Below are 24,884 nucleotides of genomic sequence, written 5' to 3' on the forward strand. Positions count from 1 at the left end.
CACCATAGCTGGCTGGGAGAATGCTGGGAGTTGTAGGACCTTTTTCTGTCTAAACATGCATAGGATTGTGCCCTTAACAACTAAACCCACGTCTGAGTAACTCAGCCACCCCCAAGCTGGTGTCCTCCAGATGTTTTGGACTACACCCCCCAGCATTCACCATGGGCCAGTGATGGCAGGGCCGATGGGTGTTGAAGTCCCAAACATCTGCATGGTGTGAGGTTGGGAAGGCTGTATTATCCAATCATCCCCATAAGACGTGATCAAGAACTCACAGTCGGTCTTGGGGCTATTAACAAGTGAACAGTCTCTCTTCCTATGCTGTCATTTTCTCTCCCACACACCTCTCCCACTTCTCTCTCACACATTGCAGGAGTCTTGTGACCCCTTAAAGACTAGCACTGATTCTGGCATAATTGTTCTGGCTACCTGAGAGTGACCTCCTGGTAGACATGTTCTGATAGCCAACCCCCCTTCCCCAAACCTGGCGCTCTCCAGACGTTTTGGACAACTCGCTGGATTCCTGGCCACAGGCTATGCAAGCTGGGGATGATGGCAGTTGAAGTCTAAAGCAGCTGGAGGGCTGCGGGTTTCAGTCAGAACCACCCAGAACGCTAAAGGAGCCATCCAAGGTGCTGAACCGAGTTTGGGGATAGGGCTCAGCACCTTGGAGAGCTCCTTTGGAGTTCTGGGTGGTTCTGACTGAAACCCAGAATGGATTCCACCGAAATCGGAGCCACCGGCCTCCCCTGACTGCCCGTCAGCCCTCCGCAGACACCAGGCAGGGCGCTGCTCGCGATCCTGCTTCTTTGAAGGCGCAATCCTACGCGTGCGTACCGAGAAGCAGGCCCCGTTGTGCCTGATGGGGGCTTAATCCCGGGGAATTGCCCGGGCGGGACGGACGCCTTGGGTCCCCAAGCCAGAGAGCTTTCGCGCGTTGGTTTTTTGCTAAGGGTTAAATGAAGGGAAGGAAGGAGGCGGATTCCTAGAGAGGAAGGACGTTTGGGGGTCGCGGGGGCTCTTCCAGAGCAAATGCGCCTCCCCATCTTGCCTTGTCCGGGCGCAGCTGCGGGTTGGTGCGCGCAAAGAGGCCCCGGGAGAGATTCGCCCGAGGGGGCCGGAGCTGGCTCTTGAAAAAGGGGCTGAGCCCCCTCCCGTTGAGGTGTGTGTATGGGGGGGGGGGCTGGCCTTTGTCTTCCTCGCCCAGGTGGATCTGATGAGCCCCCCCCCCCCCGTTGCTTGCTGTCCTTGTTGCGCCTTTGCATTTGGGTGCAGGAGATCCAGAGAGCTGCAGAGGCCGGGGGGGGGGGGGGACCCACCAGAGGGAAGGGAGGAGGGAGGAGAAGCCCCCTCAGTGGGGGGAAGGCCTGGCCCAGTGTCCTGCTGGAGACAGCAGAGAAGAGGGCCGGGGGGGGGGGCTTGGGAGGGGCTGAGAAGAGCGAGCCGTTGCTCCCCCGCCCTCCTTTGGGAGAGGATCGATCTCAAGGTGGTGATTCCAGATTATTTATTTGTGATATTTATATTCCGTATTTCCACCAAGGAGCTCCAGGCGGCATCCATGATCTTCTGCCTTCTCTCCATTTTATCCTCACCACAACCCTGTGAGGTAGGTTAGGCGGAGAGTCAGTGACTGACCCAGAGGCACCCATCCAGCCCCATGGCCAAGGGGAACTAGAACCCAGATCTCCCGAGACCTGGTCCAACATTCTAACTGCTACACCACGCTGGCACTGGCTTTCTCTCCACCCCCCAATACATGGGGGTTGGATCCAGATTTACACTGGATCACCTGCACCGGTGGAATGGGGTTCCCCTCCCCCTCTTTCCCACAGAAGCCCCTCCAGCCCCCTGGAAATGCTACACAGAGACCAGTTTTGCACAATCGCTGCAGCCCACCACCGCAGTGGGTTGTGGCCCATGCTATGCAGCTTTTGAATATTGAAGCTGCAACCACGGCTTGTCGTATCGTCTGGACCTGGTGGGGCTGGGTTGACGTGGTTGACAAACCACCCAGAAGCCTAAAACAGCCCATGGGTTGCAGGGGGTTTGTTACCCACGCCAACAACCCATCTCCACCAGGTTCGCACAACATGACAAGCGGTTTCAATATTCAAAAGGAGCGTCCACAAAATGGACACAGCCCCCTGTGGCTTAAGCCACAGTGGGCAGTTTGATTGTATGAACCGGCCCAGAGAGTCAGGAGACCCTGGTGGAGGGGGTGAGCTGTGGTGTGAGGGAGAGGGGGGATCCCCAAAAAACACGCAAGGGGGCCTTCCATGAGCGGAATCCTTGCTCTCGCGGACAGCAGATCCTGGATCCAACCCAAGTTACTCTTCATATTGTTATATGCTAATCCATCCCAAAGAAAAAGAAATGCAAGAAAGCAAAGTGGCTGTCTGATGAGGCTTTACAAGTAGCTGAGGAAAGAAGGGAAGCGAAAAGCAAGGGAGAAAGGGGAAGATATATCCAACTGAATGCAGAGTTCCAGAGAATAGCAAGGAGAGACAAGAAGGCCTTCTTAAATGAACAATGCAAAGAAATCGAGGAAAATAACAGAATGGGAAAGACTAGAGATCTCTTCAAGAAAATTGGAGATCTCAAGGGAACGTTTTGTGCAAAGACGGGCATGATAAAGGACAAAGAAGGCAGGGACCTAACAGAAGCAGATGAGATTAAGAAGAGGTGGCAAGAATACACAGAAGAACTATACAGGAAAGATCTGAATGTCCCTGATAGCCATGATAGTGCGGTCACTGAACTTGAGCTGGACATCCTAGAGAGTGAAGTCAAGTGGGCCTTAGGAAGCATTATTAACAACAAAGCTAGCGGAGATGACAGTATTCCAGCTGAGCTATTTAAGATCCTAAAAGATGATGCTGTTGAAGTGCTGCACTCAATATGCCAACACATTTGGAACACTCAACAGTGGCCACAAGACTGGAAAAGGTCAGTTACATTCCAATTCCAAAGAAGGGCAATGCCAAAGAGTGTTCAAACTACCATACAATTGCGCTCATTTCACATGCCAGCAAGGTGATGCTCAAAATCCTACAAGCTAGGCTTCAGCAGTATGTGAACCGAGAACTACCGGAAGTACAAGCTGGGTTTCGAAGAGGCAGAGGAACTAGAGATCAAATCGCCAACATTCGCTGCATCATGGAGAAAGCAAGAGAATTCCAGAAAAACGTCTATTTCTGCTTCATTGACTACGCTAAAGCCTTTGATTGTGTGGATCACAACAAACTCTGGCAAATTCTTAAAGAGATGGGAATACCAGACCACCTTACCTGTCACCTGAGAAACCTGTACGAGGGTCAAGAAGCAACAGTAAGAACCGGACATGGAACAACCGATTGGTTCAGAATTGGGAAAGGAGTACAACAAGGCTGTATATTGTCTCCCTGCTTATTTAATTTATATGCAGTGTACATCATGAGAAACGCCAGGTTGGATGAATCACAGGTCGGAATTAAGATTGCCGGGAGAATTATCAACAACCTCAGGTACGCAGACGATACCACCCTAATGGCAGAAAGCGAAGAGGATCTAAAGAGCCTCCTCTTGAGGGTGAAAGTGGAGAGTGCAAAAGCTGGTCTGAAACTCAACATTAACAAAACTAAGATCACGGCATCTGGCCCCATCACTTCCCGGCATATAGAAGGGGAAGAAACGGAAGCAGTGACAGATTTTATTTTCTTGGGCTCCAAGATCACCGCAGACGGTGACTGTAGCCATGAAATTAAAAGACACTTGCTCCTTGGGAGGAAAGCTATGGCACACATAGACAGCATAGTAAGAAGCAGAGACATCAGCTTGCCGACAAAGGTCCGTCTAATCAAAGCTATGGTTTTCCCAGTAGTAACGTATGGCTGCGAGAGCTGGACTATAAGGAAGGCTGAGCGCCAAAGAATTGATGCTTTCGAACTGTGGTGCTGGAGAAGACTCTTACGAGTCCCCTGGACTGCAAGGAGGTCAAATCAGTCCATCCTAAAGGAAATCAACCCTGACTGCTCATTGGAAGGACAGATACTGAAGCTGAAGCTCAAATATTTTGGCCACCTAATGCGAAGAGAAAACTCCCTGGAAAAGACCCTGATGCTGGGAAAGACTGAAGGCAAAAGGAGAAGGGGACAGCAGAGGATGAGATGGCTAGATAGCATCACCGATGCAATGAATATGGACTTGAGCACACTCCGGGAGAGAGCGGAGGACAGGAAAGCCTGGCGTGCTATGGTCCATGGGGTCATGAAGAGTCGGACACGACTGAATGACTGAACAACAATTATACAAATATAATGTAATAAATAAGCTGATTGTGGTAAAAAAAAAATACTGGGGTTTTGACAGAAAAGGGCTAACAGGGCTAGCGGGATTCCATACCGGCCAAACCTTCCCGTTGTAAAGAGGATTATGGCCTGTTTGCTCCAAATTCCCACGAAACAGCTGGAATGGCAGAAAACCCACGGGAGGAGCAGGCATACCTAATTTATTATTATGTATTTTTACTGCCCCTTCATGGATCACTGCCTTGTTGTGGTGAAGGGGCTTGCGTAATTCAGTGAAGCCATAAGCTATGCCATGCAGGGCCACCCAAGACGGACAGGTCATGGCAGAGAGTTCTGACAAAATGTGGTCCACTGGAGAAGGAAATGGCAACCCACTCCAGTATTCTTGCCAAGAAAACCCCATGGAACGTATCACAAGGCTAAAAGAAATCCTAAAGGAAATCAACCCTGGGTGCTTATTGGAAGGACAGATACTGAAGCTGAAGCTCAAATATTTTGGCCACCTAATGCGAAGAGAAAACTCTCTGGAAGAGACCCTGATGCTGGGAAAGACTGAAGGCAAAAGGAGAAGGGGACGGCAGAGGATGAGATGGCTAGATAGCATCACGGATGCAATGAATATGAACTTGAGCACGCTCCGGGAGAGAGCGCAGGACAGGAAGGCCTGGTGTGCTATGGTCCATGGGGTCACGAAGAGTCAGACACGACTGAACGACTGAGCAACAACAAAATTTTTTACCGTATTTTTTACCCCGTACTTCAGACAAAAAAGGCTCCCAGAGCAGCTTACAAACATCAGTAATGACACAGCCCCAGCCCTCAGGCTTACAATCTAAAAGACATGACACAAAAGGAAAAGGCACTGGGAGGGAGGAGGAAAAAAAGCAAAACACAGGCTCCAGTTTTTAGTTTCAAAGTTCTTACAGGTGTTGGTTCTGGCAGGGAAGGGCGAAACAAGCTGTCTGCAGCTGCTCCCTCTCTGGCTGATGTGTGGGGCCAGGTTGGTTTCCCCCTTTCCTATCTTGTGAGGCAGGAGGTGCAGCCCCACAGTGGCCCTTGGTTCTCCGGCCGATGGATGGGGCCAGAGCCTGCAGTCCCAGGGAATTGTCAGTCGGAGCGGTGTGTTCATTCTTAGACAGGGAGGGGTGAAGTGAGCCCAAAATGACCTTCCCAGTCCCCCAGGAAAGGATGATTCAGTCTAAGTCCGTATTGCACCTGTGCTGAAAGACCTGCACTGGTTTCCAGCTGCTTTGCTGGCTCAATTCCAGGTGTTGGTTTTAACCTTTAAGCCCTTAAGGCCCAATCCAATGCATGTTTGGATAGAAGAAAGTCCTACAACACCCAGCAGTCCCCAGCCAGCTATGCTGGGGAATGCTGGGTGTTGTAGGACTTTCTTCTGTCCAAACATGTGTAAGATTGGGCCCTTAATGGATTAGGGCCCAGCTCTCTAAGGGACCGCCTGTCTTGACAATGAACCTGCCAGGCTATTAACATCTGCAGGAGAGGCCCTTTTAAGGGCGCCATTACCCGCAGAGGCCTGGTTGTCAGGCACACTTGAGCAGGGCTTTCTCCTGGCTTGCTCCCAAACGGCTCCCTCAAAAACAACAGTTGGCCCCCGCCCTCTTGGCTTTTAGAAACGGTGTGAAGACACATCTTTTTAGTTTAGCCTTCTAAGGGTGCCATTGTATGGGGATAGGCGGCAGCCTCCAAACTCGGAGGCGGCCGCCTATCCAATGCAGGGCAGGAGAAGCACGGAGGGGATCGTCCCCTCCGCACTTCTCCTGCCCCACATTTGCGGCTAGACAGCTGATTTCTGCTCTCTAGCCGCGGGGAGGTGGAGCGGGGGAGGAGGCTGCCGGACAACACATAGGATGTGCCGTACTGGCATTTCTGCCTTCCCCACCCCATAACGCCCCATTATGGCCGCTCCATGCTCCTCTTCTGAGTGGGGAGGTTGGGGCTGTTCCGCACTGCCTGTGAGGCAGTGTGGAAGCGGGGGAGGTCGGTTCTCCAGGAACCGACCTCGGTGTGTGGGCTCCGAGGTCGGTACCTGGAAAACCAGATATCCTATGGCCATCTAGCCTCTGACTAGCGGCCATAGGATTGCTCCCCCCATTATGTAGCTGTTGTACTATTTTACTGTTTTTTATGTTCTTGGGTTTTTTTTAATCACGCAACAGCTTTATTGTTTTAATTGTTGTGCACTGCCTTGATGGATTTTTTTTTTTTTTGGCAAATAAGAGGGTATATACATGTTAACAATGCATGATAAATAGGTCAGGGCAGGGTGTGTGTGTTAGGGAACAGTACAAAGAAAAAAGAAAGCCCATGTGGTATAGTGCTTAGAGTGTTGGACTGGGAGGCTGGAGATCCGGGTTCTAGTCCTCACTGAGCCATGCAGCTCACTGGATGCCTTTGGGCCAGTCAATGACTCTCAGCCTCACCTACCTCACAGGGTTGTTGTGAGGATAAAATGGAGAGGACGAGGATCACGTAAGCCACCTTGGGTTCCCTTCAAGAGAAAAAAGGCAGGATATAAATGTAATGATAATAATAGGCAGCACTGGGAGGCAAACACTAGGACTTTCTGCCCTCAGGGCTCCCACACAAAGAAAAAAATTAAGACAGTTGCAGCATCTACTGCTCCTCTCCAAACTGCCACTGTGGTCTGGGCCGGAGCGAGAGGCAGGTGAACAGCAGGTTGCCATGGTGAAGAGGAAGAAGTCCAGGGGGCTCTTGACAGGGGGCCCTTGCTGGGGTGTGGGCCCTTGGCAGGTGTCCAACCATGCCCACTCTTGACACCGGCCATGGGGGGAATCCCCAAAAAGCAGGCAGAAGGGCCTTCCACGAGTCGAGCCCTTCCACAAGCGGAGCTCTTCCTTTTGCGGAAGGCAGATCCTGGATCCAGCCCAAAGTCACTACGTGGAATGCAGTTGTAGAATTATTGTAAAATATTGTCCTGCCTCAAGAGTGTTAATGGTTGCTCATTCACGGAGCTTCTTGCTGGCTTTGCAGGACTTTGTCAGACGTTGCCTTTAGAAAGAACCTGCCAAAAGAGGAAAGCGATCCTTCGACCACGTTGGAGGCTGCCTTGGAGCACAAAGGGAAGATGGAAGAACAAGCCTTGGCTGACCTTGAATTAGGAAAATGCCCTCATACAATTCAGTTTGGGAGCAGTGGGGAATCCTGGGAAAGAACAGTGCAGAAGATCCTGGATGATAGCACCCCGAGCTCTGACATACAGCACCAGCTCTTGAGGCGGTTCTGTTACCGGGAGGCTGAGGGCCCCCGAGAGGTTTGCAGCCGCCTCCACGATCTGTGCCGTCAGTGGCTGAAGCCAGAGTGGCACAGCAAGACTCAGATCCTGGACCTGGTGATCCTGGAGCAGTTCCTGGCCGTCCTGCCCCGGAGATGGAGAGCTGGGTCAGGGAATGTGGGCCGGAGACCAGTTCCCAGGCGGTGGCCCTGGCAGAAGGTTTTCTCTTGAGCCAGGCAGAGGACAAGAAGCAGACAGAGCAGCAGGTGAGACCGTTTCATCCTGGCAGTTGCCAACAAATAGTATCTAACTCATTAAACTGGGGTGGAGAACCGCAGGTCCGAGGACCATAAGACCATAAGAAGAGCCTTGCTGGGTCAGACCAAGGGCCCATCTAGTCCAGAATTCTGTTCACACAGCGGCTGACCAGCTGTTGACCAGGAACCCACAACCAAGTCTGGCCCACCCAGGATCCCAACCCACCCTTCCGGGGTTACTCAGACGGCAACGCCCCCTTCTCCAGGCTCCACCCCTTTCCCCCAAGCACCAATTGTATGGTGCTTTCCTGGCTTTTGTGCCATTTTCCCCCGTTCTAAAAAGTTGAAATCCCTTACCCAGGGATTAGTTACTGCCAGTAAGAGCTTTCATCTAAAAAGAGAGCTTCGGCTATTGGGCAGTATAGAAATGAAATACATACATACATACATCCCCTTCATGGATCACTGCCTTGTTGTGGCGAAGGGGCTTGCGTAACTCAGGGAAGCCATAAGCTATGCCAGGCAGGGCCACCCAAGACGGACAGGTCATGGCAGAGAGTTCTGACAAAATGTGGTCCACTGCAGAAGGAAATGGCAACCCACTCCAGTATTCTTGCCAAGAAAACCCCACGGAACGTATCACAAGGCTAAAAGAGATGACGCCGGAAGATGAGCCCCTCAGGTCGGAAGGTGTCCAATATACTATTGGAGAAGAGCAGAGGGTGTTTCCAAGTAGCACCAGAAAGAGTGAAGCGGCTGGGCCAAAGCCGAAAGGACACTCAGCTGTGGATGTGTCTGGTGGTGAAAAGAAAGTCCGATGCTGTAAAGAACAATATTGTTTAGGAACCTGGAATGTAAGATCAACGAATCAAGGTAAGCTGGAGGTGGTCAAACATGAGATGGCAAGATTGAACATCGGCATCTTGGGAATCAGCGAACTAAAATGGACAAGCATGGGCGAATTTAATTCAGGTGACCATCATATCTACTACTGTGGGCAAGAATCCCTGAGAAGAAATGGAGTAGCACTCATAGTCAACAAAAGGGTGGGAAAAGCAGTACTGGGGTACAATCTCAAAAACGATAGAATGATCTCAGTATGAATCCAAGGCAAACCATTCAACATCACAGTGATTCAAGTCTATGCCCCAACCGCTGAGGCCGAAGAAGCTGAGGTTGATCGGTTCTATGAAGACCTACAACACCTTCTAGAACTAACACCAAAAAAAGATGTCCTCTTCATCATAGGGGATTGGAATGCTAAAGTAGGAAGTCAAGAAATCACCAGGATAACAGGCAAGCATGGCCTTGATGTACAAAATGAAGCAGGACAAAGGCTAATAGAATTTTGCCAAGAGAACATGCTGATCATAGCAAACACTCTTTTCCAACAGCACAAGAGGCGACTCTACACATGGACATCACCAGATGGTCAATATCGAAATCAGATTGATTATGTCCTTTGCAGCCAAAGATGGAGAAGCTCTATACAGACAGTCAAAACAAGACCTGGAGCTGACTGTGGCTCAGATCATGATCTTCTTAACGCAAAATTTCGGCTTAAATTGAAGAACTTAGGGAAAACCACTAAACCATTCAGGTATGACCTAAATCATATCCCTTATGAATATACAGTGGAGAGGATGAATATATTTAAGGGATTAGACCTGATAGACAGAGTGCCTGAGGAACTATGGACGGAGGTCCGTAACATTGTTCAGGAGGCAGCAACTAAATCCATCCCAAAGAAAAAGAAATGCAAGAAAGCAAAGTGGCTATCTGATGAGGCTTTACAAGTAGCTGAGGAAAGAAGGAAGTGAAAAGCAAGGGAGAAAGGGGAAGATATATGCAACTGAATGCAGAGTTCTAGAGAATAGCAAGGAGAGACAAGAGGGCCTTCTTAAATGAACAATGCAAAGAAATGGAGGAAAACAACAGAATGGGAAAGACTAGAGATCTCTTCAAGAAAATCAGAGATCTCAAGGGAATGTTTTGTGCAAAGACGGGCATGATAAAGGACAAAGAAGGCAGGGACCTAACAGAAGCAGATGAGATTAAGAAGAGGTGGAAAGAATACACAGAAGAACTATACAGGAAAGATCTGAATGTCCCTGATAGCCATGATAGTGCGGTCACTGGACTTGAGCCAGACATTTATTTATTTATTTATTTATTGCATTTATACCCCGCCTTTTTCCCTCTTGCAAGGAACCCAAGGCGGCTTACATTATCCTCCTCCTCCTCCATTTTATCCTCACAACAACAACGCTGTGAGGTGGGTTGGGCTGAGAGTGTGTGACTGGCCCAAGTCACCCAGTGAGCTTCCATGGCCGAGTGGGGACTAGAACCCGGATCTCCCAGCTCCTAGTCCAACACTCTTGCCACTACACCACACTGGCATCCTAGAGAGTGAAGTCAAGTGGGCCTTAGGAAGCATTAGTAACAACAAAGCTAGCGGAGATGACAGTATTCCAGCTGAGCTATTTAAAATCCTAAAAGATGATGCTGATAAAGTGCTGCACTCAATATGCCAACAAATTTGGAACACTCAACAATGGCCACAAGACTGGAAAAGGTCAGTTTACATTCCAGTTCCAAAGAAGGGCAATGCCAAAGAGTGTTCAAACTACCGTACAATTGCGCTCATTCCACATGCCAGCAAGGTGATGCTCAAAATCCTACAAGCTAGGCTTCAGCAGTATGTGAACCGAGAACTACCGGAAGTACAAGCTGGGTTTCGAAGAGGCAGAGGAACTAGAGATCAAATCACCAACATTCGCTGCATCATGGAGAAAGCAAGAGAAATCCAGAAAAACATCTATTTCTGCTTCACTGACTATGCTAAAGCCTTTGATTGTGTGGATCACAACAAACTATGGCAAATTCTTAAAGAGATGGCAGTACCAGACCACCTCACCTGTCTCCTGAGAAACCTGTACGAGGGTCAAGAAGCCACAGTAAGAACCAGACATGGAACAACCAATTGGTTCAAAATTGGGAAGGGAGTACGACAAGGCTGTATATTGTCACCCTGCTTATTTAACTTATATGCAGAGTACATCATGAGAAACGCCGGGTTGGATGAATCACAGGTCGGAATTAAGTTTGCCAGGAGAATTATCAACAACCTCAGATACGCAGACGATACCACCCTAATGGCAGAAAGCGAAGAGGATCTAAAGAGCCTCTTGTTGAGGGTGAAAGAGGAGAGTGCAAAAGCTGGTCTGAAACTCAACATTAAAAAAACTAAGATCATGGCATCTGGCCCCATCACTTCCTGGCATATAGAAGGGGAAGAAATGGAAGCAGTGACAGATTTTATTTTCTTGGGCTCCAAGATCACCGCAGACGGTGACTGCAGCCATGAAATTAAAAGACGCTTGCTCCTTGGGAGGAAAGCTATGGCACACCTAGACAGCATAGTAAGAAGCAGAGACATCACCTTGCCGACAAAGGTCCGTCTAATCAAAGCTATGGTTTTCCCAGTAGTAACGTATGGCTGTGAGAGCTGGACTATAAGGAAGGCTGAGCGCCGAAGAATTGATGCTGGAACGGTGGTGCTGGAGAAGACTCTTACGAGTCCCCTGGACTACAAGGAGGTCAAATCAGTCCATCCTAAAGGAAATCAGCCCTGAGTGCTTGTTGGAAGGAGAGATACTGAAGCTGAAGCTCAAATATTTTGGCCCCCTAATGCGAAGAGAAAACTCCCCGGAAAAGACCCTGATGCTGGGAAAGACTGAAGGCAAAAGGATAAGGGGACGGCAGAGGATGAGATGGCTAGATAGCATCACCGATGCAATGAATATGGACTTGAGCACGCTCCGGGAGAGAGCGGAGGACAGGGAGGCCTGGCGTGCGATGGTCCATGGGGTCACAAAGAGTCGGACACGACGTAACGACTGAACAACAACAACATACATACATACATAAGATGCTGGTATTTTTGGTCTTTTGGTCCCACCCCCTTGTCTTTGGCCCCACCCACCACTGGAATGCGGCCCTCGGGCTGAAAGAGATTCTGCACCCCTGTATTAAACCACTGAACCGTTGATTTCAATCTGACGGCATAGCGGTATATAGGAACATAGGAAGCTGCCTTCAACGGAGTCAGCCCCTTGGTCCATCTAGCCCAGTATTTTCGACACTGACTGGCAGCGGCTCTGCAGGGTTTCAGGCAGGAATCCTTCGTCCTCCCTAGAGATGCCAGGGGTCGAACCTGTGGCTTTCTGCCTGCAAAGCAGGGGCTCTACCCCTGAGCTATGGTCCTCCCACCTAAAAATAAAGTAAGATTCCAGTCCTCATGGTTCTGAATAAAAGACTGAATTAAATAGAAACACAGGAAGCTGCCTTATACTGAGTCAGCCCCTTGGTCCATCTAGCCCAGTATTGTCAACACTGACTGGCAGCAGCTCTCCACGGTTTCAGGCAGGATTCTTTCCTTGCCCTACCTGGAGAAGCTGGGGATCGAACCCGGGACCTTATGCATGCAAAGCACATGCTCTGTCACACTGAGCTATGGCACCTCCAGGAATATATAATATCTGGAACTCTTAAACCTCCACTATTCCTTTTCTAATCCCCCTCTCCCTTTGCTTCCTGGGGTCCTCATGGGTCTTTCTGGAGCAGGTCCTGTTTGCGGAAGTGGCCACTGATCTCCCTGAGGCAGAGAAAGATACGTGGATGTCAGAAGCATCGGCTCCAGCTTGTGGTGGAATGGAAACCGCTTATGAGCAACTGGATCAGGTAGGGGGGGATGAGCAGTGGGGAGATGAGAAGGGGACAGGCGACCAAGATGCCTCTTTCCTCTGCACATCTCCTTTGGCCTGAAAGGATGTGTCTCTTTCTCTTTGCTTGGGTCACACTTGCCCAAAGAGGCTGTAAATGCCCCTCTTGAACACTGAAAACAGGGGTTCAGAACCTCAGGCCTGTGGGCCAAATCTGGCCCTCTGGAATTCCTCAGATGGCCACTCCCCTTTCCTCTGGCCCCAACCATTTGGTGGTTTCCCAGAGTATGTGCACCTTTTTCCATATTCTAAAAAGTCAAAATGCCTCTCCTAAAGCTTAGTTACTGGCAGTTATAGTTTAAAGTTAAATATGCTGGTATTTTTTGGCCTCACTCCTTTTGCCTTTCCCCCCGCCCACCACTGCAACGTGGCCCCTGAGAACTGCTCCAAAATCGAATTCAGCCCTCCGGCTGAAAGAGGTTCAACGCCCCTGTTTTAAATCCTTCAAGGCAGCAGCCAGTCACATTACCTCAACTGCCTTTTCTGACCATGCTTAGAAAGGAAAGAACTGTTGCCTAATCTGTGTGGGGAAATGTTTTTCTTCTCTTTCAGGATCTGGTGACCTTTGAGGAGGTGGCTGTGCACTTCTCTGAGGTGGAGTGGGCCCTGCTGGGTCAGGACCAAAGGGCCCTGCACAGGGAAGTCATGGAGGAGAATTCTAGGATCGTGACCACTCTGCGTACGGATTCCTTCATTCTCATGGTTGATCAAATCAATGTTTACATGCCTAAAAAGCATATTAGCATTTATTTTGTTTGCTAAATTTTAGCAACCAGTGCCCTTCTCTTCCAGACTGGGTAGCTTCTAGGGTTTCTCCTGAGTAGGGATGTGCAAATCAGCAAAACGAAATATGCAAATTTCATTTCGAAGCTTGTTCTGACTTGAATTCATATCAATTGCCAGCATTGGGGTTTTTTTCTTTTCACATGAAAATCTCTGCCTATTTTTGTGCGCATTTTTCAAAATGTACGCTTCAGCTGTGTGCATCTTTGAAATATACACATTCTTCTTCCGTTGATTAAAGCGTATTTGTGTGCACTTTTCAAAAGTACGCATTTTTCAAAAGTACGCATGCTGCCGAACACACTATTTTGGGTCTGCAAATCACACTGCAAGATCAGAAATGTACAGAAAGATTGCGTCTGAGTCAGTGTTCGGTCCGGAAGGTGCGAACTGGGTAAAATCCTGATAAAAAATGAACTGAAACAAATTTCTCATACATCCCTATTCCTGAGGAAGTCCTTAGCTCACAGACCTTTGTCAAAGCCACAGTAGATGGCACCAGGCTTAGATGTTTGCGGCTGCCTCCTCCTTTCCTTTTGGAGGAAGTGGGATGTGCCAAGGCAGCAATCTCGTATGCACACTTCAGAACATAAGAAGCACCCTGTTGGATCAGGTCAAAGGTCCATTGAGTCCAGTAGCCTGTTTCCTGCAGAGGCTAGCCAGACTCCCTCCAGATATTTTCAGGACATCTGAGGAACTGAGGCAGGTAGTGGTGACAAGAGACAAAGTTCTAGGGCCTAGAATTGCACAACCTCTTTCAGCCCAATGGTACAATTCCATTTCAGAGAAGCTCCCTGGGGATGTATTCCAGTGGTGGGCGGGGGGCCAAAGGCAAAAGGGGCAGTATCTTGACCTGGGGTCCTGATTCTGCCAGGTCCCAGTCAATGTAGATAGGAAATGGATGCTGAATATATATATATATATACAAAGAAAGCTCACACCTCCCCTCAGTTGACAAAACAGGCAGCCTTGCCACAAGTGGATATTTATTTATTTAATATATTTGTATCCCACCCTATTTCATTAAGATCTCAGGGCAGTGTACAGATACAATCAATTTAAATGGTATAAAACAATAAATAATTAAAACAACTAAGAACATATTAAACCATTAAACAAGATAACACCAATTAAAATCTGAAACAATAAAACGGTTATAACAGTGTGCTAATTTAGGGAGTGCACTAAGCCCTCAAAGGCTTTGGTAAAAAGCCACGTTTTTACTTGGCGCCGAAATGAAACCAGTGTATGCGTCAATCAGGCCTCCAAGGGGAGGTCATTCCACAACTGGGGTGCCACAGCAGAGAAGGCCCTCTCCTATGTCCCACCGTAGTGTATGTCTTGCACTGGTGGGGTGCAGAGGAGGGCTCCTCCAACAGATCTCAGTCCTCAGGCAGACATATACAGGGAGAGGCACTCCCTCAAATATCGAGACAAATATGATATGTCTACCTGAGTTCCCAAGACAGACAGGGAAGCCATTCCTGGGGCTAAAAGTTCTCCAAGCTGGTAATGTGTATTCCCCCTTGAAGCGAGACCAAAGCACAAAGCCTGCGGATTGGATCTTATAAGCTTCTCTGCTCTCTCCAGCTCATGAGCTGACAGACAATGCCTCTTCCCCCTCCCCTCAGGAGCCAACATACACACATATTGGAGAAAGGGGGCTCCTCTTACCCAAAAGGTGTTTAAAGCATCCCAGCCTGGGAAACTAATTGCCTTTCCTGGCATAGAGAGAGAGAGAGGCCCCAACACTCTAGGATGGGAAGCGAGAGCCTCCCAGCTCATGGGCGAGATAAGACACTCTCAGTCTCAAATGGGGGCGGTAACCAGACATACATACAGTTGTTGACATACGGAACTGCCCTTGCTTGTGTGATGGTTCTTTATAGGACCATCTGAGATAGGTATTAGACAAATTCCAGCAGACACTGGTAAAAATTAGCAATATTTATCAGTGTTAAGAGAATTACAATTTTTAGGAATGTTAACCACAAACCTGAAAGTGCGTGAATATCCCTGTAACTTCTAATAACCCTTTAACTATTGTAACCGTTCACTTTCTGGCTTTCCTTGGCATTGGAGATCTGTATCTTATTCTTTTAGACAGGTGATGATCTCTGTCTCGTGCTTTAGCTGCAGGCCTCCCAAGCCACCTGCTCCTCGTGGCCATTCTGTCCGACGTCATTCTCTCCACATCCAGTACTTCCCTGTCCACAGTCCTCTCCAATGCCAGTTCCTTCCCAGTCCTACTCAGCTCCCTCCTCACCCGATCCGGCTTCACTCTCCTTCCTCCTCCTTCCCAACATTCCAGTATTGTAGCACTTGCCACGCTTGATACCAGTTAAAAAGTATGAGAGAGGCCTACTTGAAATGGCTCATTATACAAGGGCCTACTTTTGTTAGCTAAAGCCTGCTAAAATCTACTGACTGGGCCTATTCACATGTGCGTGGGAGGAGGGTAGTTAGGGGAACTACGGAGGAGGAGGGAGGTTAGCGAAACCATTACGCATGGGCCCATCAGACGACTGGCAACCACATGGTGCCACGTGGTTCCGCTATCCCCTCCGTAGCTACTGGGCAAACTTGCCCGAGTGGTTAGGGCGCATCCCAACGTCCTCCACAGGCCGAACGGGCTCCTGGCGGCCGTTCCATCACCCCAAATGGCCGTGTGACCATGGAAAAAGTCCGTGGCAGCTAAAGCGTCGCCTGCAGTGGTGGTCGCCCTAGCTGGCAGACTGTATGGTCATGGCCTGGAAGTCGTCCGGAGCGTGTTTTAACCACCATGGAGCCTGACAGATGACATGACAAGCCTCCCCTGGGCCCCTTAACCCTTTTTCAGGGGGTGGTTACCTGGGGTGGCTTAGTAACAATGCAGAACGTGGTTTTCTCCCACAACACAAGACACTAAGACACCGTGGTTACCGGAAAATCCCCAACCACCATGGCTTAGCATGGCATCTGAACAGGCCTGCTGTATTAAACGACACAGGTCTGCTTGTGGCTACCCACCGGCATTTAGGAATGCTGTGAAGTCCACCTTTGGTGGCGAGTTGGTGAGTTTGTTGCTCTCCAACAAACTCACTACAGGTGGGGCCAAAAATACCAGCATCTTTTAGCTTAAAGCTCCTACCAGCAGTACTGAGCCTTGGAGGGGCATTTCAAGCCTTTAGACGGGGAACGACCAAATACTCAGGGGGAAAGGGAGCGTGGCCTTCTGGAGGACCCCAGGGGGCCGGAACAGGACTGAAGTTCTGTGCTCCTGTTCTAGGCCTTATTGACAGATTAGAATTTAACAAAGAGGTCAGATATGAACTTGCGGATTTTCTAACAAAAATGTGTAACTTCTCCCTAAGATCAGCTTATGTATCCAACGACCGGAAAGCGGCCAGAACAGCACCAACTTAAAAAAAAAAAAAAAAGGAATCTAGGGGGGTTGAGGAAAGTATGGCCCACTTATCTTAACATCTGTTGCAGGTAAAATTGTTGGAAAGCATAATTAAAGATAAAATTAGCAAGCAGGTAGTAGGGCAAGTCTTGCTGAAGAAGAATCAGTGTGGCATTCCTTTCCCCAGCCCCCACCTTGAAAATGTCTGGGAAGGTTTTTTGTATCCCTTATTGCCTGCATGCATTTCTTTTGCCAAACTTTGTGTTCCTCTCTGTCCTCCTGATTTGGCAAGGCTTCCCTTCTCTGAACGAAGCCTTTGTGCTTTTTTCTTATACAACACCGCTTCTTACTTAATGCCAGGCAACACAGTCTGCTTAAAACAAAGCAAATTCCTCTCCTTTCCTTCTTTTCTGTTTTGTCACAACAGCAGTAAATTGTGTCAGTTCTTTGATTTCAGGTTCCCTTTCCTTCACATGGGCATTTACCAATTATCTTTCTTCTTACCAGGAGGCGATGGGTGGGAGAATGAGAAGGAAGAAGAACCATGGAGGGTGTTGTTGGAAACAGCCAGAGGTACACAGGTGGAACAGCAGAGAAGAGAAACTGAGGTAAAACAGAAGAAGAGGAATGGATCCTCCGCTTCTCAGCATGGGGACATCTGGGAAATCCCAGTCCGAGAAAAAATAGATGAAGGAGAAGAAAGGAGGAAGTGCTCTGTGTGTGGCAAAAGCTTCCGTTGTAAATCAACCTTTTATTTTCATAAGAGAAGTCACACAGGGGAGAAACCCTATAAATGTTTGGAGTGTGGAAAGGGCTTCAGTCAAAGCACACATCTTAGTTTCCACCGAAGTATTCACACAGGGGAGAAATTGTATCAGTGCTTGGAGTGTGGAAAGAGCTTCAGTCAGAACATGAATCTCACTTCTCATCAACGGACTCACACAGAGGAGAAACCATATCAATGCTTGGAGTGTGGCAAAAGCTTTACATTGAAGAGAAACCTCACTACACATCAACGAACACACACAGGGGAGAAACCATTTCAGTGTATGGAGTGTGGAAAGAGATTTAGTCATAATGCAAGCCTCACTTCCCATCAGCAACATCACACAGGAGAGAAACCATACAAATGCCTGGAGTGTGGAAAGAATTTCACTACTAGGAAATACCTCACTTATCATGAAAGAATTCACACTGGGGAAAAACTATTTGAATGTTTAGAGTGTGGAAAGAGCTTCTGTGTGAGCGCAAGCCTTGCCTTACATCAAAGAACCCACACGGGGGAGAAACCATATAAATGTCTGGAGTGCGGGAAGAGCTTTAGTGTGAGAACATACCTCAGTTCACATCTAAGAATTCACACTGGAGAAAAACCATATAAATGCTTGGAATGTGGAAAGAGTTTCAGTAAAAGCACCAGTCTTGCTTCACATCGATCTACCCACACAGGAGAGAAACTATATACATGCTTTGAGTGTGGAAAAAGCTTCACAACTAGCAAATACCTTACTTGCCATCAAAGAATCCACACAGGGGAGAAACCATTTAAATGCTTGGAGTGTGGAAAGAGGTTTAGTCATAGCACAAATCTCACTTCACATAAACAAATCCATACAGCGGATAAATCATATACATGCCTGGAGTGTGGAAAGAACTTCAGTACTAGCAAATATCTCAATTTCCATCAAAGAACCCACACAGGGGAGAAACCATTTAAATGCTTGGAATGCGGAAAGAGCTTCTCTTTGAGCACCAGCCTTATTTCACATCAAAATATCCACACAGGGGAGAAACCATATAAATGCCTGGAGTGTGGAAAGAGCTTAAGTAGTAGCAAATCCCTAGCTTCACATCAACAAATTCACACAGGGGAGAAACTGTACAAATGCTTAGAGTGTGGAAAGAGCTTCCGTTTGAGTGCAGACCTCACTTCCCATCAAAGAACCTACACGGGGGAGAAACCATATAAATGTTTGCAGTGTGAAAAGAGCTTCACTACTAACAAATACCTTACCTCCCATCAACGAATTCATACAGGAGAGAAACCATATAAATGCTTAGAATGTGGAAAGAGTTTCCGTCAGAGATCATACCTTTCTACCCATCAACGAATTCACACAGGAGAGAAACCATATAAATGCCTGACCTGTGAAAAGAGTTTTAGTGTGAGCACAAGTCTCACTTGCCATCAAAGAATCCACACAGGGGAGAAACCATATAAATGCTTGGCGTGTGGGAAGAGCTTTACTGAGAAGAGAAATCTCACTACACGTCAGATAACTCATATGGGGAAAATCAAATGAATGCCTGCAGTTTGTTCATTTTAGTATGAGCACAAGCCACTGTTCCCATGAAAAAATCCACACAGGAGGGAAACTATATAAATGCCTGGAACCTTGAAAAAGTTTTACTCAGAAGATAAACCACACTACACATGAAATAAGTGACAAAAGGGGTAAGCAATATAATTACGTAGAATGTGGAAATAGCTTCCATCACTTAGTTTTCATCAAAGAATTCACACTGCGGGTAGGTGACATATAAAGCCATGATGTGTAGAAAGATTTTCCATGTGAGCAGAAATCTCACTTCCCATCAAAGAATACACACATGGGGAAAATCCGTACAAAGGCCTGGAAAGTGAAAAGTCCTTCATTCAGATGACAAACCTCACTAAGGATCAAAGAACCCACACACTGGAGAAACCGTAGACATGGAAGGAGTGGGGACTTAACAGCTAAGATCACGACGAGACTCAGACACATGGGGCCCTAATCCTACCCACCTTTCAAGCAGTGTTTCACAGTTCCTAAGTTCCAAAAAGCTTCTTTTAAGGCGGAGAGGTGACATTTACAACTTAAGCCCTCATCAGCTGTGCTAATGGGCCATGATCCTGTGCGCATGCACCCCCACCCCCACCCCAAGCCTAAAGCAGAGGTGGACAGAGTTCAGGCTTGCAGTATCTAGTCTGTTTTTTTAAACTAGATCCCTGAGGTTCCACCAACTGGAGCCAGATGCAAAATAGTGGCACAGGGAGATGAACATACACCAAGAATTAAGGAACAAGGCTACCTCTGAGCATATACTCAGTCCAGGAATTTCTGGTCAGTACCAAAAGTGAGCTTACAAATCCTTTCAAACAAACAAAATTCCAGATCACCCCTCCCCCCGCCAAGCCTTCTTTTTTAAGAACATAACTGTAGTTGCTGCTATTAGACAATTGGGAGTCAGAAACCTACCAGGAGATCCTGTTCTGCTTTCTCGCCATCCCTGGCCTAAGGGTTCCTCTGCACTGGGGACCTAGGAAACAGCTGTGTGATTTCCACCCAGCCACCTCAGAAAGGACAGAGGAGGATGTGGTTCTGTTTTTAAAAATAATAGCAGCAGATCAAAAACCAAAGAAAACATCAGCGGGCTTTCCACAGACCTTGCTAGACAAGAGAAGCCTCTGGGAGAAGTTGAAGCAAGGCTGCCCCATGAAGAAGAAATAGGTGATAACAACCCCAGAGCTATAAAGGCCTTGCAGGATGGCAACAAAGCCCTGCATGAAAAACTATTGGACCTGGACAGGGTTGGCCCAAGATGTTTTGCTGTCGGAGGCAAAGGACAAGATGGAGCCCTCTTCCTATTCCATGTACCAAAGCCTACCAGACTGGTAGTTGACTCTTCACGCCTTGGTGACGAGACAGTATTCACCACACCTGAGGACAGCAGGATAGCTTACCTGTTTCGTGTGGCGCAGAGTGGTAGGTGGTAGTATTGCAACCGAAACTCTCCCCACGACCTGAGTTCGATCCCAGCGGAAGCTGGCCGGCTCAGCCTTCCAGCCTTCCAAGGTTGGTAAAATGAGGACCCAGCTTGCTGGGGGAAAGGTAGTCACGACTGGGGAAGGCCATGGCAAACCACCATTGGAAGGACAGATGCTGAAGCTCAAATATTTTGGCCACCTAATGTGAAGAAAAAACTCCCTGGAAAAGATTGATGCTGGGAAAGATTGAAGGCAAAAGGAGAAGGGGACGGGAGGGGATGAGATGGCTAGATAGCATCACTGATGCAATGAATATGAACTTGAGCACACTCCAGGAGAGAGCGGAGGACAGGAAGGCCTGGCGTGCCATGGTCCATGGGGTCACGAAGAGTCGGACACGACTTAACGACTGAACAACAGCAACAGCCACAGCAGTGTTCACCACAGCCTGTGTTGTGTAGTGGCTAGAGCATTGGACTGGGAGCCAGGAGATCCAGGTTCTAGTCCCCCCTCGGCCATGGATGCTCACTGGGTGACTTTGGGCCCGTCACAGACTCTCAGCCCAGCCTACCTCGCAGGGTTGCTGTTGTGAGAATAAAATGGAGAGGAGGAAAAGGAGGAGGAGAACGTAAGCCACCTTGGATTCATTGCAAGAGGAAAAAAGGTGGGAGATAAATGCAATAAATAAATAGTCTGCCAAGCCCCCTGCTTTTTTGGCTGGACTCAGATGCACACACTTCAGAATAAGCTCTGTTGAACCCAGTGGGAGATTTACTTCTGAGTAAATATGAAAAGGATCCACTAATACACATTACTGTCTTAAGAAGGGGTCCCCAAAGACCATGAGGTTCCCTAGCTGCACCACCGATAGGTCCCCTTGTGTTCAATGGGGGCTTCACCCCACAGAATTGGAACAGGTTTGCAAGCTTGGATTCCCAGGCAGAGAAATTTTCGCTGCTCGGGCTTCTAAGGGTTAAAGGAAGAGGACGTGGATTCCTAGAGAGGAAGGAAATTTGGGGGCGGGGGTCCTCCAAAGCAGAAGCACCGCCCCATCCTGCCTGGTACTAGTTCTTTGGAGAGCAGCTCGGGGAGGCAAAGGGCAGTTGCAAGGGGGCCGGAGCTGGTTCTTGCTTCACCCCAGAGCCAGCCGGAATAAGGCTCTGGACCGCCTTCTGGGGGGGAACTGCCCCTCCCCCCCACCCTGGGGGATCTGGTGAGTCCCCCCCTCTCACCCCCTGTGCATTTGGGTGCAGAAGCCCCAGAGAGCTGCATTGGGAGGCTGAGTGGAAGATGCAAGGCAGGAAAGCGAGGCGTGGGTGGGGAGACCCCCAAGTGGAAAGAGGCCAAGCTCTAAGGGCCAGAACTGCCATCAGTTGTATATCTAGCAGCTGGGTGGTCTTTTCATTTGTAAAATGCAAGGCAGGAAAGTGAGGTGTGGGTGGGGATGGTGGGGCAGCTAGCTCCCTTCAGACCCAGGTCTTGGGGGGCAGCTTTAGACAGCCCTGTGCATTACTTAAGTGGTGAATCCCACAACTAACACGTATCTTCTCCTCAACCCTGCCACCATATTGTCCTAGAAAAAGAATCTGTTTAGCTGTGGAGTGGGACAAAATGTTGTAAATAAATAAAGCAAAATATATATTTTATAGTAAAAAAAATAATAATGGCATGAGCACTTGTAACCAGGTACTTGCCACTCCAGCCTCTGCCTGACTATCAAAAGATTTTGGGGTTGTTGTAGTTGTTTTTGTTAACAATAAGAAAGAAGGGATGCGGCAGTGACCAGCCTGGGTGGGCTCTCTGGCATTCTCATACTAGCCCAGGTATGAAGCTGGACCTGTTTGCTGCTGCCTCCATCGCCTGCTGCTCTCAAGGTGGTCATGGGGGGGGGGGGAAGCTGTGGGGTCATGGACTTTGGCCCCAAAGTTGAACCCTAGTGGAACCAAGGAGGGGAAGACCCCAAGTGGAAAGGAGGCCAGGCTCTAAGCTCAAACAGTGATGGGGAGGAAAGGGGTGAGGGGGGACTGGGTAAAACAAGAAAGAGCTCCTGCAGCCTTCACTCCATGTGGAGATGTCTTCTGAAGCTAATTTGTTGATTTAGGGCACAATCCTATGTATGTTTAGACAAAGTCCTACAACTCCCAGCATTCCCCAGGCAGCCTTCTCCTGCCCCAGGCTTCTCTCTGGTTTCTCTTTGAGTCATGGTATTTGCCTTTTATTAAGAGAACGGTGCCAATCTCGAGCTGGAATCTGATGGTAAAATATGGTTCCACCTCAAGAGCGTTCGTAATAGCTCATTCACAGAACATCCTCTTGGCTTTGCAGGGCCTGGTCTCCCCGCCGATTTGGGCAGTCTTTGCCTTAAGGCAGAACCTGGCAAAAGAGGAAAGCGATCCTTCAGCCATGTTGGAGGCTGCCTTGGGGCACAAAGTGAAGATGGAAGAACAGGACTTAGCTGGCCCTGAATTAGGACAATCCTCTGAGACCATTCAGGATGGGAGCAGTGGAGAGATCTGGGAAACAACTGTGCAGAGGGTCCCGGGTGAAGACAAGCCCTGCCCAGAAGTACACTGCCAGAGCTTCAGGCAGTTCAGCTATGAGGAAATATGTGCCAGCTCCTCTCTTCATTGTGATGCACTCAGAACAGCTTCTGGGACGCTGGATCCGGTAGGGCAAATGGTCAGTGGGGTGTTACGTTTTAATCCACTGTTCCCTTATCCACTCACCGAGGAGGGGCAGCGCAGTTGCCTCTTATTCCTGCACATCTACCTGGGGCTGAAGGAATCTGTCTCGTTCCCTTTGCTTCTGTCAGTGTTGTCCACTAAGGGGGCTGTGAATGCCCTGCATAAAGATTTAAATCCTGTAAGGCCAATGTGATTGTATACTTCCACTACTTCTCCGTCTGCACTGGCTGCCAGTCCGTATCTGGGCCCAGTTCAAAGTCCTTTTTTTGTAAGCTTTAAAGCCCTAAATGTTGTTAAGCCGCCTTGAGTCTCAGTATTGGGAAAAAGGCGGGATATAAATACAACAACAGTAATAAACCATTTGGGCCCAGGTAACCATAGAATCATAGAATAGTAGGGTTGGAAGGGGCCTACAAGACCATCGAGTCCAACCCCCTGCTCAGTGCAGGAATCCAACTCAGAGCATCCCTGACAGATGGCTGTCCAGCCTCGTCTTGAACGCCTCCAGTGTGGGAGAGCCCACCACCTCCCTAGGTCACTGGTTCCATTGTCATGTTGCTCTAACAGTCAGGACGTTTTTCCTGATGTTCAGCCGGAATCTGGCTTCCTGTAATTTGAGCCCATTATTCCGTGTCCTACACTCTGGGATGATCGAGGAGAGATCCTGGCCTTCCTCTCTGTGACAAGTACCTTTCAAGTACTTGAACAGCACTATCATATCTCCCCTCAGTCTTCTCTTCTCAAGGCTAAACATGCCCAGTTCTTTCAGTCTCTCTTCATAGGGCTTTGTTTCCAGTCCCCTGATCATCTTTGTTGCCCTCCTCTGAACCCTCTTCAGCTTGTCTGCATCCTTCTTAAAGTGCAGTGCCCAGAACTGGACACAGTACTCCAGATGAAGCCTAAGCAGTGCTGAGTAGAGAGGACTAGTACTTCCCGGGATTTGGAAGTTATTCTTCTATGAATGCAGCCCAAAATAGCACTGGCCTTTTTTGCAGCCACATCACATTGTTGGCTCATATTCAGCTTGTGATCAACAACAATTCCAAGATTCTTCTCGCTTGTAGTGTTGTTGAGCCACGTCTCCCCCATCTTGTAACTGTGCATTTGGGTTCTTTTTCCTAGGTGCAGAACTTGGCATTTATTCCTATTAAATGTCATTCTGTTGTTTTCTGCCCAGCGCTCCAGTCTGTCAAGATCACTTTGAATTTTGTTCCTGTATTGAGCAGGGGGTTGGACTCGATGGCCTTGTAGGCCCCTTCCAACGCTACTATTCTATGATTCTGTCTTCCAAAGTTTAGCTATCCTGCCCAATTTTGTGTCATCTGCAAATTTGATCAGCATTCCCTGCACCTCCTCATCGAAATCATTAATAAAAATGTTGAAGAGCACTGGGCCCAGGACTGAGCCCTGCGGTACCCCACTTGTTACGTCTCCCCAGTTTGAGAAGTTCCCATTGATAAGCACTCTTTGAGTCTGATTCTGTAGCCAACTGTGGATCCACCTGATCATTGTTTCATCTAGCCCACTTTGAGCTATTTTGCTCAACAGGATATCATGGGGCACTTTGTCGAAAGCTTTGCTGAAGTCGAGGTATATGATGTCCACAGCATTCCCACAGTACACAAGGGAGGTGACCTGATCCAAAAATGCCTTTGCCTTTGCCAGGGGAGTCAAAGACCCTCTTTTGGGAGAAGACTGAGC

The 24,884-nt window shown here is 48.5% G+C and overlaps 2 protein-coding genes and 1 pseudogene across 3 annotated transcripts in view; all 3 read left to right on the forward strand.

Annotated features, from left to right (window-relative positions):
* The window catches only part of LOC146356147 (uncharacterized), a 50,391-nt gene that overhangs the window by 14,290 nt on the left and 11,217 nt on the right, over nucleotides 1–24,884 (forward strand). The window contains exons 7-10 of the mRNA XM_084830025.1: nucleotides 17,482–19,007; nucleotides 19,245–19,280; nucleotides 20,177–20,322; nucleotides 22,825–23,178. Of these exons, the coding sequence (XP_084686151.1) occupies nucleotides 17,482–19,007; nucleotides 19,245–19,280; nucleotides 20,177–20,322; nucleotides 22,825–23,178 (2,062 nt within the window). The remainder of the gene's footprint in view (nucleotides 1–17,481; nucleotides 19,008–19,244; nucleotides 19,281–20,176; nucleotides 20,323–22,824; nucleotides 23,179–24,884) is intronic.
* LOC146356148 (zinc finger protein 559-like) lies at nucleotides 1,045–13,627 on the forward strand. Of its 2 annotated transcripts, XM_084831860.1 has the most exons (4): nucleotides 1,056–1,162; nucleotides 1,541–1,606; nucleotides 12,426–12,542; nucleotides 13,136–13,626. In XM_084831860.1, exons 2-4 carry the CDS (start codon nucleotides 1,559–1,561, stop codon nucleotides 13,343–13,345), a joined length of 375 nt encoding a protein of 124 aa, XP_084687986.1. In that variant the 5' UTR covers nucleotides 1,056–1,162; nucleotides 1,541–1,558; the 3' UTR covers nucleotides 13,346–13,626. The 2 variants fall into 2 exon arrangements, with proteins under 2 accessions (XP_084687987.1, XP_084687986.1); XM_084831861.1 differs by lacking the exon at nucleotides 1,541–1,606 and having other exon boundaries at nucleotides 1,045–1,162; nucleotides 13,136–13,627.
* On the forward strand, nucleotides 7,094–7,895 carry LOC146356149 (zinc finger protein 24-like; annotated as a pseudogene).

This window comes from Heloderma suspectum, chromosome 2, assembly GCF_057233095.1.
Source record: "Heloderma suspectum isolate Gila_16-S chromosome 2, 16-S_ref, whole genome shotgun sequence".
Classification (NCBI taxonomy): Eukaryota; Metazoa; Chordata; class Lepidosauria; order Squamata; family Helodermatidae; genus Heloderma; species Heloderma suspectum.

Coding starts and splice junctions, on each gene's coding strand:
- LOC146356148 (XM_084831860.1), top strand. CDS start 1,559: ATGATCTTCTGCCTTCTCTCCATTTTATCCTCACCACAACCCTGTGAG. Junction 1,607..12,425: donor CCTCACCACAACCCTGTGAG/GTAGGTTAGGCG, acceptor TTTCTGGAGCAG/GTCCTGTTTGCGGAAGTGGC. Junction 12,543..13,135: donor CTTATGAGCAACTGGATCAG/GTAGGGGGGGAT, acceptor CTTCTCTTTCAG/GATCTGGTGACCTTTGAGGA.